The sequence below is a fragment of the Dermacentor albipictus genome, chromosome 1 (genome assembly GCF_038994185.2).
Source record: "Dermacentor albipictus isolate Rhodes 1998 colony chromosome 1, USDA_Dalb.pri_finalv2, whole genome shotgun sequence".
Lineage (NCBI taxonomy): Eukaryota > Metazoa > Arthropoda > Arachnida > Ixodida > Ixodidae > Dermacentor > Dermacentor albipictus.
Window position 1 is genome coordinate 193,587,727 of NC_091821.1, and position 13,239 is coordinate 193,600,965.

At 41.2% G+C, this 13,239-nt stretch overlaps 2 protein-coding genes across 4 annotated transcripts in view; one reads left to right on the forward strand and one right to left on the reverse strand.

Moving 5' to 3' along the window:
- The window catches only part of Psf3 (DNA replication complex GINS protein Psf3), a 52,667-nt gene extending 43,609 nt beyond the window's left edge, over nt 1-9,058 (reverse strand). The window contains exon 1 of one of the 2 annotated variants that reach the window (XM_065426726.1): nt 8,895-9,058. In XM_065426726.1, coding sequence (XP_065282798.1) covers nt 8,895-9,015 — 121 coding nt within the window. In that variant the 5' untranslated portion in view covers nt 9,016-9,058. Of the gene's footprint in view, nt 1-8,787 lie in introns of both variants that reach the window. The other variant, XM_070530704.1, reaches the window with a different exon arrangement.
- Nucleotides 9,059-9,496: 438 nt separating this feature from the next.
- LOC135898011 (E3 ubiquitin-protein ligase AMFR-like) overlaps nt 9,497-13,239 on the forward strand; it is a 211,680-nt gene continuing 207,937 nt past the window's right edge. For both annotated transcript variants that reach the window (XR_010563233.2, XM_065426724.1), the window contains exon 1: nt 9,497-9,802. Coding sequence is in view for 1 of the 2 variants with exons in the window: in XM_065426724.1 (XP_065282796.1) it covers nt 9,497-9,802 (306 nt within the window). In the remaining variant the exon portion in view is untranslated. The remainder of the gene's footprint in view (nt 9,803-13,239) is intronic.

Sequence of the window (13,239 nt, forward strand, 5' to 3'; positions counted from 1 at the left end):
GGAACAATGAGCATGGCTTAAAGAGAGAGACAGAAGAAAGGCAGGGAGGTTAACCAGATTGGAATATCTGGTTTGCTACTCTATGCTGGGGAGAGAGGAGAGGGGGAGGTAAAGTGATAGCAAAGTAAAGATAAAGAAAGAAAGGAGCATAGACATACAATCACAGTCGGTCATTGTCACCGCATACTGTCACTGCACAGCACTGTAGCACTTACAGCACTAAAAGCATCTGTTCAAGCTACAGCCACTTGTCCAATTCTGTTGCCCTTAAAAACTGCAACAGTGCCCTCGTCGCCCTCTGCGGCGATGGCTTGTGATGTCGGCATTCTAGAATAATTTCCTCTGTTAGAGGTCTTTGGTCAAAGTGCACTATCGCGATTGCGAGAGATCGCCTCTGTAAATTGTAGCGAGGACAGTCACAGAGAAGGTGCTCAAGAGTCTCCTCACTACCACAATTATCACACGAGGTGTCGTTGGCCAATCCGATTCAGAATGCAAAACAAAAGACTTAGTGAAGGCCACCCCTAGCCATATTCGACAAAGCACGGTAGCTTTGCGACGGCAGAGTCCAGCTAGAATGCAAAGGCGTAGAGAGGAGCCAAAGTTGTGCAGCCGGTTGTTTTGAAAAAGCATAGCTTAAGATACTCAACATAGCACCCACAAATGCTAGCGCTGACACAAGCTTTGTCAGTTCATGCACTAAAATTTCACTGGCATTGTTAAATTACTAGAAATGCCTGAAGTGCCAAGAATAATCAATAGCAGGGCTAGCTAGCCAGCATATATTCATTTTACATGTGCACACAAACAACACACAGTTCAGGGTCCTTCTTGGCTCTGTATTTTGAGATGTCGATGTCAAACTGGCTCCACTGCTGCTAAGAAAGTGAAAAAGTGTGTTGCTGTGATGCATGGAATTGTGCAGTAGGGATGATCAGAAGTCTGCATCTGGCATTGAGGTGACAGGTACAGACTTTCCATAGAGAGGCTTAAAAAAAAAAGAAAGCTTTAAAAAGTGCACCAACCATTTTATGTGCTTTTTCACAGAAATACAGAGACTGAATGCTCCTATTACAAAGCATTAAAGGGCACCTCACAAGTTTTGGGCAGTGAGAGAGAGAGAAAGCTCATTATTGAAAAGCAGAGTGGTTAGCCAACATATATTCGCCTACATGCATAGAATAAACGATCATTTTTGCAACATATTACAGTAATGTATGCAAGTAAGGCAGCTTAAAATTGGGATAAAAGCCTGCGTGCCCTTTTCCTTAGCCTGTTGCCTTTTGCATCATCTCTGCAGACAAGCCTGTCTGCAGAGATGATGACAAAGCTCTCACTTGCAAATCATGCATTGTACCTGCAGGGCACAAACAACCAAAAGCAGCACTAATGACAAGTGGATTACCGTGAAATTCAGAGCACAGAAATCTGCAATGAGAAATGTGCGACGCAGAAAAAAAGGAATTAAGAGAGGAAAAAAAGGAAATTGGGCCTTGACATAAATATTCTTTTGTGCGCTCTTGGTTCTGGTTATGGGCAGGGGAGGAATGTCGGTTGCAAATGCTGGTTAAGGCAGTTGGAGGGAGAGAGAGAACCTCTGCGGCATGAATGGTCACTTGCCTCCTCACACCATTGCCTTGCAACATTTAATTTGCTTGAATCCATGCGATTACTAAACCCTTCTAAAAAATTCTTGCAGTAGAATGCTCCTGGGGTTCTTTAATGTGCATTCAATGCACGGTAGATTAGGGTTTTTGCATTCTGTCCCCATTGGAATATAGACACTGTGGCTAAGATCAAACCCATGACCTCAAGCTCACAGAGGCTATGAGAGATGCTTTAGTTTATGGCTACCGATTAATTTTGACCACCTGTGGTTCTTTAACATGAACACAAAGCACGGCACACGAGTGCTTTTGTATTCTGTCTTATCTAAATGTGGCCGCCTAACTTTTTCGTTACCGCACCTATAGAGATTGATCAATTTGATAGACAGTTATTTTTTTATTATTATTAAGATACCCTAAAGGCCTGGCAGGCATTACATAGGGGGGGAACAACAGTAAGTACAAAGCAACGCGGTACTACGATGCATACAGAAGTCTCTGACCATTAACAGTATGTTGAAAAGAACAACTTAAAATATAAAGAGACATAGCAACAATAATCAACAAATATTCAATTGTTACATAAAGTAGCGTTATATATACACACATATATAAAATATGGAGAGGGGAAGGATGAAGGTTAGAGCTCAAGGTGACAGTTCAGGCTGGTTACAAATGCTTCGTAATCAACGACAGATGCAATGGTGCCAGGCAGAAGATTCCATTGACGGATGGCTAGGACGAGCGGCGAATGAAAGAAGAGGTTAGTGCGAGCAAAGACGGGTTCGACTTTGAGTTGGTGGTCACTGCGTGGGAATATGTGATGCGCTGGCGTGAGACGGGACATAGCAAAGGATGAGTGGCTGCGATATAATTTGTGGAAAAAGGACAGTATGGAAAGCGTTCTACGTTTTTCAAGCAGAGGTAAGTTGAGAGCTTTCTTTATTTCAGTCACACTTGCCGCACGCAAGTAGTTCTTCGATATGTAACGAGCAGCTTTATTTTGAAGAGACTACAATTTTGTTATGTATGCTTGGTACGGGTTCCAAATCAAAGAGGCGCAGTCCAACTGTGAGCGCACTAATGTGGTGTATGCTAAAGACTTAGTGTCTGCATTACCTAAATGCAGATTGCGTCTGAGAAATCCGAGCGTTTTAGAAGCCTTGTTAATGACCGTATCTATGTGAATGTTCCATGAAAGGTCGGATGCTAAATGGATCCCTAAATATTTTATGACAAGTACCGATTCTACAGTCATGCTGTTTAGAGTGTAATGCCAAGGTTCGGAGTCAGTTATTGTGGTAAATGTCATGACTTTTGTTTTCGTGCTATTAATTTTCATTTGCCTTTCGCGCACCAATTGTTAATCTTGTCTAAGTCCGATTGTAACTGAAGTGAATCAGAAGGCTCAATTATTTGTCAGTATATCACGCAATCATCTGCAAACAATCTGACCGTAGAACTCAGGTTATTGCTTATGTCATTAATATAAACTAAGAATAAGATAGGTCCGAGTACAGACCCTTGTGGTACTCCAGATTTAACGTGGGAGAAGGTTGATGAATGACCTTAACAAAGACTGATTGGTAGTGATTGGCCAAAAAATTTTTAATCCAAAAAATAACCTTCGAATTAATGTTCAGATTGTCAAGTTTCTTTATTAGACGTTTGTGGGGAACTTTATCGAACGCTTTGGCGAAACAAATACGGCGTCTATTTTAGAGTGAGCATGAAGCCATGTTTACATGTTGTTATACATTTCTGTTGGAATTATTCTACTAGCAGCACCATGCACCCTCTCAAAGGACAACTGAGCTTTAGCTATTTGTCAGATTTGACCATTTTTGGGAGATTGGAGATCCTGGAAAAAAATAACTTTGACTGGAGGTATCACTGAGATTAGCCTCCAGTGCTCTTAGCACTTGTTCAATAAAAATACTCAAAATTTGCACTTTGGTCGGCTCAGCATGATAATGTTTAAATGACAGCTGCAGCAATGACACAGAAGCTTCTCTCAGGCTGTCATTTTTCTGATCAGACAAATAGGCTGTTTTAACGATGTCTCATAGAACAGTACAAGCTTATCAGCACGTGCTATTTTGACAGTGCTCGAATTATATCTAGTGCCACATTATTTTCCCCACTGTGGGTTACTTTTATCCATCAGTGTTTAGATAGCATATGCACAAATTATTATGACAATCTTTCCCGTTGTGTGTGGTTATCATGCACTCAAAAGCATGTGGTCGATTACAGACCGACCTTTGATTAAAGCTTGACTATGGCTTTATTGATTACTGTACAATATTGTGCAACCCTTCACATTACCATACAACACTGCACAGGAACTGAACAAAGCATGTGGAGGCTCCAGCGCCAGTTGAATGCGTACTAGTCCACCTAGCTTTCACTGAAACGCTTATCGATCACAATAATCAAGCATGAGGAGGCTTCTGCGTGCTCTCTGAATGGACAACCATTGCCTGGTGAGCCCAAAGAATGCAGTAAAAAACAAACCAGGTGCCTGCTGCAGTGAGCAAAAACAAATGCTCACTGTACAATAGGAACACACCCATTTTCACATTTGTGAAGCTACTGCTTTCCCACATGGCACAGAAATCACTGTGGCTAGTACTGAATGAAGCCAACAAATATGCAAAATAATCTTTTTTTGCAGTCTGACTTACGGAGATTGGGATTTAGGAACCAGGTGCATAGTTTGTATATTTCAGATCTTTTTTACTCTGAGTACTTAAACTCACCTACAATGTATTTGGCTATAACGTAGTGTATTGTATATATATTGGCTATAATGTAAGGTTATAGTGTATTTGAAGTTGATGGTGTTTATTTGCATGATGAAGAGAAAATTGCTACCGCATTTAATGAACACTTCTACTCTGTCTTTACTTGTGAAGATGGTGTGTTACCTTTTTTAGACAATTCCTTGCCCCATATTCCTGGTCTGTTAATAAGTGAACATGGTATATTCCACATGCTCCTAAAGCTTTACAAAAAGAAAAGTTGTGGTCCAGATGGCATACCCATCACTTTTCTGAAATAGTATGCCAAATGGTTATCTAAATACTTGCACATTCTGCTTTAACTTTTGTTAGAGGAAGGACAACTTCCGAATGACTGGAAGATGGCCTGAGTGGTACCAGTTCATAAAAGTGGTGCCAAACAGTGCCTAAAGAATTCCCATCCAATGTCTTTAACCTCCAACACTTGCAAGCTGTTAGAGCACATAACACAAAGAAATTTTAGATGTATTAAATAAACATAACATCTTGACCGAATTTCAACATGGTTTCAGGAAAGGGCATTCAATTTGTACACAACTAGTTGTCACTGTCTATGATTTTGCCAAGTCTACAACTAATGTAAAGCAAATTGATGCAAGTATTATGGATTTTTCAAAAGCTTTCGACAAAGTATCGAATAGAAAACTAATACTTAAACTACATACTTTGCTTAAACATACACAACCTGTTAACTGGATCTCAGTGTACTTAAGTACCACCAGTTTGTTCAATTCAAAAGCCATCGCTAGATCAATTGCTAGTGAAATCACGTGTCCTGCAGGGCTGGTTTCTCGGACCATTTCTTTTTCTTGTATACATAAACGACATTGCAAAACACATCTCTGTTAAAATAACACTGTATAAAGACAACTGTGTTCTGTACACAGAGGTAAACAGTCAATCGGACCAGGTATTGTTAAACAGAATTTTTGGCGTGTTGTTTCATGCTGCAGGTGTTGGCAAATGTGTATAAACTTTGGCAAAACTGTTTTTACGCGGATCACTCGCAAAAAGCGGCCCTTGGAGCTTCAATACCAATTTCATAATTTGTTTCTATCTGAGGTGTCCTATTACAAATACCTTGGGTTATGGATTTCTAATTATCTTAGAATAAACATGTTGAATATGTTACAGCTAACGCATACTGTAAGTTACAATTTTTGAGAAGTGCTCTAACCCTAGCTACCCCCGCTGTTCGTAGATTAGCGTATAAATCTATTGTATAAGAAAAATTTCGAATAGGGTCAGGTCAGGAGTCCTTGATGAAGCCTGGCTGCAAACATGGACAGTGTGTATGATACATTAGTACAATCAGGGGTAGGGCCCAGAAGCATAATTGCCTCTGTAACAATCCAGCTGGGCCATGCAGTAGCAGGGCTGTCTCCACCTACTCCATAGTTAAAGTCACTGACTTGTCTCGCCTTAACCAATGCCATTTATTTTGAACAAAGAACTATTATCAATAATCCAAAGAAGACAAAAGGGTCATTGATGATGGAGACAAATTTATGAGCAGTGGGTGAATAAGGGAATCTTCAAACCCCTTTATCAAAATGCGGGCTCAAGGCTCCCTTGTTCACCCACTGCAATCAATGATGCTGCAATACTGTGCAAAGAGCACTTCTCTGTAGACAGCATGGCAGCCAGGTATTGCTGCGTTATTATATGGTGACAATAAGAGGTTGTACATACATTTGCACTTCATTAACTTTTTAAAACAAGAATATCTAGTATAACCACCACAATAAAATGGTAAAGAACTTAGGTAACACATTTTTACCCTAAGGAAGCACAATGAACATATATTGATAGAAAGGCAAGATATATTGCACAAAGTCAAGTAACAACAATTATTTGTGCTAATAAACAAAAGCAAAAGAATGCAATTTTGCTCATTGCAGGGCATTTACATGGTTTACACCAGAAGTGAGGGGGAAAAATCACCAAGCTCCGGCTTCTGACATAAAACTGTTTACTTTCGAGAAAAATATCAAGTTTCTTCACGAATATGGCACCATAATGCAAGTGATAACATATGCAGGTATTTCAATTAAGGTGGGTTCTTAAGACTGTTACAGTGTACAGTCCAGGCTATATTTTGGTGTGTACACTACAGCAGCTTGGTAAAAATTGAGGATAAAGCAAATTTATGTGGGATATGTGCACTTTTAGCACAAAGCAGCTATCCAACAAAGGACATCCTAGAGTGTCAGGCAGGTTCTTAGCTTGCCATGAAACAAGCCCAGCTTTGTTAAATGTTGGTGCACAAGCAAGAACAATGCATAGAAAATGTGAGATGTGATCCCAGAACAAATTGCACAGCAGATCTGAATGTTGCATTCTTGTCTGGCCAAAACTTCCAGCGCTAATATTGCAAAAATGCACAAATTACTCAAGAAAGTGGACATAAGCTGGCCACCATGGTAGCTTTCTTTCTTTCTTTCTTTATTAATTTATTCAAGACATTCCTTACAAAAATGCCTTAGGGGACGCGACAAAAGGCACTGAACATGCCTGACTGGGCCTCGCCACCCTTGGCAGCTGCGCTCACACAAGCACATTAAAAATTAATAACAAAAAGTATAGAATACAACAGCCGCAATTTGTAACACGGTAAAACTTAAACATCAATAAGTGTTCTTTCTTTTTTTTACATCAATAACATAAATACATATGCAATAAGATACATTGTACAGGTATGTCGAAACAACCGTCGTCCGGTTACAGAAAATATATCGGACTTTCACAATGAAAAGCTAAGACACAGAGTAAGCGGAAACCAACTGGGATCAGTCCGGCACGATTTTTATTCTGTGTTAAGAAAAAAATTTCTGAGCATTTTTCTGAAAATGTGCACTGAGGTAGCTGTAACGAGTGCTTCAGCTATTTCCGGATATTCGTTTAGAAGGTCTGGTATGATAAAACTTAGTTTTTAATCGCCATATTTTGTAAGAAAACGTGGCCTCGGTATTAAATTCTTTCGTAGGCAGTACGGACCAGGTTTCACTTGATATTTGGTTCGGAAAGGTGTTGTTTGGTGCTGATGCAATATTTTAATTGCATCAGCACCATCATCACCTTAATTGGTAAAGCACTGCACGCATAATGCTCCCACTTGCAGCAAGTTATACTTTCATCCACTTTTAGTTTTCCTTGCTTTATTATTTCTACATACCAGTTAAACAAAAATTAATTTTCCTTATGCTTGCTGTGGCTTCATTGTCTGCTTCTTCATATAGTCGTGACGAACAAAAAATCTGAGCACCTCATGTGCCTATATTTTCCTTGCTTTATGCATATTATGGCAAATCATAAATTAAAAAATTACATTTATTCCATACACAAACACTCACAGGACGCATAACTGGCAGAAAGCACTAGAACAACTCATTAACTTTTTTGTTGCTTAGGTTGCTGATGCATGTATAGCTTGCTAGTGCCGCCTAAGCATGGTTAGGAGAAAAAAGCATTAAAAACTAGAAGACTCAGTCTCAGTAATGCGCGCTAAATATAAGTTGGAAAATATACAATTTATCCACACACTACGCATAAAATTAAGGCACCCACACAGTGATTGCTGCGTATTTTGTACTGTAGACCGTTGTTTACTAGCACCTTTTTCTGCGTGCGTGATAATTAGTTATACATACCAAAAGTGACCTGCGTTTTTGTTCAACAACGTTAAAAGAAAATTTTGCATTTGTCGCTGCGTCGGTGTCGCTCAACTTTCGCAAGATTGAATTTTTTCCCCGCATCATTTAATACACACTTGGCATCGTTCTTTGCGTGATTCGTGCGAGCATTTAGTTGTCAACTGATAGCGAAACCAGTCCGCGTCTCAGCAGCAGCTCGTTTACACGCTGGCAATACCGGCATATGACGATTGCTTTTTTTTTCTTTAATTTATTATTACTCCCAGACTAACTAGGCAAGCAAAAGTGCCAAGTGTATTCGTGAACGATGCAGACCAAACGCTGCGAAATTTGAGCAAGAACAAAGCAGTGCTAAACGTAAAAGCCTCTTTTTCTTTTCTTTTTTTAGAGTTGGAACAAAACACGTCAATGGGCGGCGCCATTTTACGATCTGGATTAACATTCCAGCGCCAAAAGAACATGTAGAAGTACACTGTACGTTGTAAGCTTCAGACTGTCAAACCCTGAACAATTTTTCTCCTATAATGAACAGAGGCGCACAAGTTAGCAGTGCATCAACGTATCCCTTTCCTATGTGAGCAGGCAATGATGTGATGGACACACCAAGAGTATACGAGCACACTCGCTGTCCGTACGACTTCGTTCCAGTCAGCCAGTAGACAGTCAGAGAAAGTGAAAATTACAAACATAAGAATATTATCAGGCGACTGACTAAAAACATACCATTCATAGAATGTACAGGACCATTCATCCTTCTCGTCGCAAACGAGCTGGCGAAGCAATGAGCTACAAGTGTAATTGACCATGTGTTATTCAATTCGACTACGTACCGAGCTTCGGTATAAGAAGTTCTATCTTGCAAGGAATCCGCTCATTAGTAGTCAATATGTCATCAAGCGAAAAATAATTTCCAATGCTGGGCGCGCTCCGTCTCCCAGAGGCGGACGACATTTTCAGCTTGCCGCCAGCCTCCTGGGTAGAGAGTAAGCGGGCGCAGCGTACAGCTGAGGACGAGAGTAGGCACGCTCTTTCCGCGCTTCTTTGGCGAACATTCAGCCACCTTCAGGAAGTAGTGCGGAGAATCCCTGCGGCGCAACGTGATGCATTTCTGACTCGCAGTACGCCCCACAAGAAAGCCTTTGGACGTCGTGTACACGGACTTGTCTTCTGTGCGAGAAAAAGGAAACTTACTTTCTTTCGTAACTGGCCAAACGCTTTAAATTTACAAGTTGCGGCTCCAGAATCAAACGTGCTCTATTTTCATCAGCGTAGTATTACTTAGATCTCCTCTCGCGCAGCGTTCGACGTCTGGTGCAGAAAAAATGATGTCAGGTTAGAAAGTGGCTGTCGTTCCTTTCTTCGAGACAGAGAAATGCCGACGTTTCTCGATATTTGGTGATCTCCAAGTAACGAACCCAGCCTGGAGCCAAGCATGCCGGCAGTACTGTTGGATCGGTTGCCCCTGCCAAGCTTGCAGGCGTACACGGTCATCAGCGTCTTGCTGCTATCAGGATCTGTTTATTATGCTGTTCAAGTCACCTCACAGCTGGAATGGAAGATCAACGCGACGTTCAACTTCGACTTCACTACGGATATTGATACCACCATGACTGTGGGGAACCTTACTTTTGTGAGCAACCATCAGCTTACGCTTGAACAGTTTCTGTTAGAGCATCACTGCATACGACGGCTGCTGGAGATCGTTTACTTCATGTTTCAAGAACCACTCTGTGTATGGGTGAGTATTTCTATACCTTGATGTTTTTGCAGTCGCTGTTTAATATAGCTCATAATATCGCGGTTGCCACATTTGGCACCAAGGGGATGCTTTGCCAAGAAAGGCGAAGTATCCCTTTCCTTAATTCACATTTCTGTCATATGTTGGTGTCCACAATGTCGAGAATGTCTGCGCGATATGGCCGATAGGCATGTGTTACTCTCACGATTGTTGATCTATTTGTCAGGTGCTATGCAGAATTTCTAACTCCTCTTCCTCTTCTTTTGCGTGGAGTCTATTTCAATATGCTAAAGTTGTAAAGCTACCCTTCTAGATGCCATTGCAGAATACCTTTGCAGAAAGCTGTCAGCTTCAGATTGCTTTTGTATATATCTAGTGATCCTCAATGCCAGCACTTCTTTTCCCCTGTAAATGTGCATTCTTCTCCAAATCTGAATGGCTGTGCTTTCTTCTGCCTGATATTCATCTGCGATCAAAAACTGGAACCGCAGGACCGCCATGTGCCGATTAGCATTCAATAACCACGATTGGGCGCTGTTATTGCATAAAACCGCGGGACTACATGCGTGCGCAGTTTACTGCCGACGAAGTATGTTTTATGTTTTTGAAAGGCTGCCTTTGGCTTTCGTGAAGTGTAAGACATAACGCAGTGCGTTGTGCGGTGACGGAGTGTACAATGATAAGTGGAATGAATGACGAGCTTTCTTTCTTTCCTTTCTTTGAGTTTGACCTGGCTTTTCGGTTAGCCAAAAGAGCACTAGCACAGGTGAAGCATCCTTTACTATTCGATGCATAACTCCGGTGATTGTATTGTGCCCATGCAATAGCAAAGGCTTTAAATCACCTGTTCGATGGCTTGTGGAATGGGCAATGTGTTAAGCCCAGTTCACATGGTGCGATATTACACTGCGTTTTTCGCAGCTACGATTTCCGCAAAGGCGAACTTCACATTCCCGTTCCACGCATGCACCGAGTGCGGCAGCTGCGATTTTCGCATTTGTGAGCACCCAGAGGAGGACTGAATTATTCTTGGCGTCATTTCGCTTCAGTAAGAACAAAGTAAAACAACTTAAAAACTGTTTTCGTGAAAGTACTTTGTGTTTGAGTGCGTTACTTTATCAAAACAAAAATTAAGTAGGAAGGTCATAGCATGGTGGCTACCAGCACCATAGCCATAGTGACATGTCTGCCATCCGCGTTGTGATTGGTTCCCCGTCCTTGCTGCATGTGCGTTTTCGCAGAGTTCAGCATTCGGAACATCGAAAAATCGCACGCACGAAGGGTCCGACGACCCATTTGCCGCAACTGCGAATTCGCAAGTGTGAAGACTCAAATTCGCACCATGTGAAACGGGCTTGACTGCACCTTGCCATGGGCCTAGCCTAAACTTAGTTTTGGATGCAGATCATATTGGTTCATCAAAACATAACAGCTACCTTTGTATGATATTTGATAGGAATGTGCTAGGTGTTCATGCAAGCAAATAAACCATTTATGTGCGGTGCAGTCATAAGTATACTGGCAGTTGCTGCTGTAGTCATATCGAAACAGTAGCGATGCTTTGCACCCATACTGTATGCAGTTTAGATCTCAGAAACTCTGGAATGCTTCACCATATGCAGACGCAGACTTCAGTTCACTTGCAAATTGTACCTTTAGTAAAGGGCACTAGAAAATGTGCTGCAAGTCCACTGTAACACAGTGCTGGATCTTGCCTTCAAGGTCTCACTTGAATTTTTATTGTTGTAATTACTTTATGTACTAATGTTAACTTGAAGGAGCCTTTGCGTGGCTTTTGTCTTTTTGATTAAACACAGTAAAGTGGACAGTTGGCTATTATAACGGGTCAATAAAACTTGTTAAATTTTGGAAAAAGAGCTTGTGCTAAGGCAATTCAATATTTGTGGCTTGAGGTGTGCACTGTTATGAACAAATAGCAGTTGGTAGCCATTGGAAATGAAAGCGTCTGACTTGATTTCCCCTAATGAGCAATAAAATTCTGGGCATATAAAGCTGCACTCATACCCGAAGCAGCGCTAATGAGTGTGACATCTTTCATATGTGTGCCATGTTGCAGGCAAGAGTAACAGGATCCAAAGCACTTAATTTTCTGTTAGTCACAATCATGTTGCAGAGTTGTGATCACTTAATTATGTGGGACCTCGTGGCATGATTACAAATGCTTCATGCCATTAATAAATTGGGAATGTTATTCATGAAGTGTTTGCTTAGTCAAATGATTGCCTGAGTGCTATCTGCATCACCAGCCTTGATGTCTAGCATTACATGTCACATGGCTTGCTGCTCATCTTTGGAGCACTTCAGCATAATCACTTGGCTTTATAACATAGTTGCAGAAGAATAATTAATCTGTGTGATTACTTTGGTTTCTATTTTTGCTGTTTGCTGTTTATTAATTCAAGATTTCAAAGCCCCCCAACTTTGTAAATTAAGCTCACTGAGCCAACTTGATCATCAACATTGGCGCTGTTGTATACCAACTTGGTGTCAAAATTAGGCACTGCCACTGGTGGATCCAGAGGCCCTCCCCTCAGCCACCCCTTTCCTGAGAATGCCAACACATCAGCGCCGACAGCACTAAGTGCACATCTGGCCTAACCCTAACCTTCTCTGTATATTTTGATGACGGTCCCCCGTGGAGGCTGCCCTGGCTCCGCTCCCTGGGCACTGCTGAGGTATTATCATATACATTCGATCAACTTTTTTTTTTTAAATAAAAAACTGTCTTATGTAAATTGAATAGATGCATTAGAGATCTGTATGGTGCTCTGCTCTACAATTGTTGTATTCTTCATTACTTATAGCAATACTTCCACATGGTGAACTTTCATGTTGAGGCACATCACTGATGGGCCTTTAGTTGGCATTGTGGCATTCGAGCTGCTCATACTGCCAATATAGTTGAGAACTGTGATGTGAAAAGCATCTTAAAGTGTGCTCACCCACAAGTATATTTTAGCAAGTTCACTTCTGCAGGTTTAGCCATTAAACATCCATAGAAAATTACATCCCTGAAACCTGCTCTTTTCTTTGGCGGTTGTCACCAGTACAATGCTTAATACCATGTCAAGCACCAACTGTGACTAATAAATGGCATCCTTATAAGAGCTTACTTCATGATGTGTGCAACGTGTATTAAGTTAAAAGTTATCTTGCGGGCCAAGCTCCTTCCATGTTATAAATTTTAGGCTGTAGTGGCAAAAACATTTGCATTAATGCAGGTATAGCCAAGGTGGCCTGTCATTTTGTTTCATTTTTATATGTTGAACATTGGAATGCACTCTTAGATGCAGTTGTCATTGCTTTCAGTGTGGCTTGCAGTTCTGCAGTTTAGGAGCTCTTCAGGTTAGCGTTGAGCTAGGTGGGGTGCAAAAGATATGCGATAGCAATATTGTGGGTAACAGCACACGGCCCAC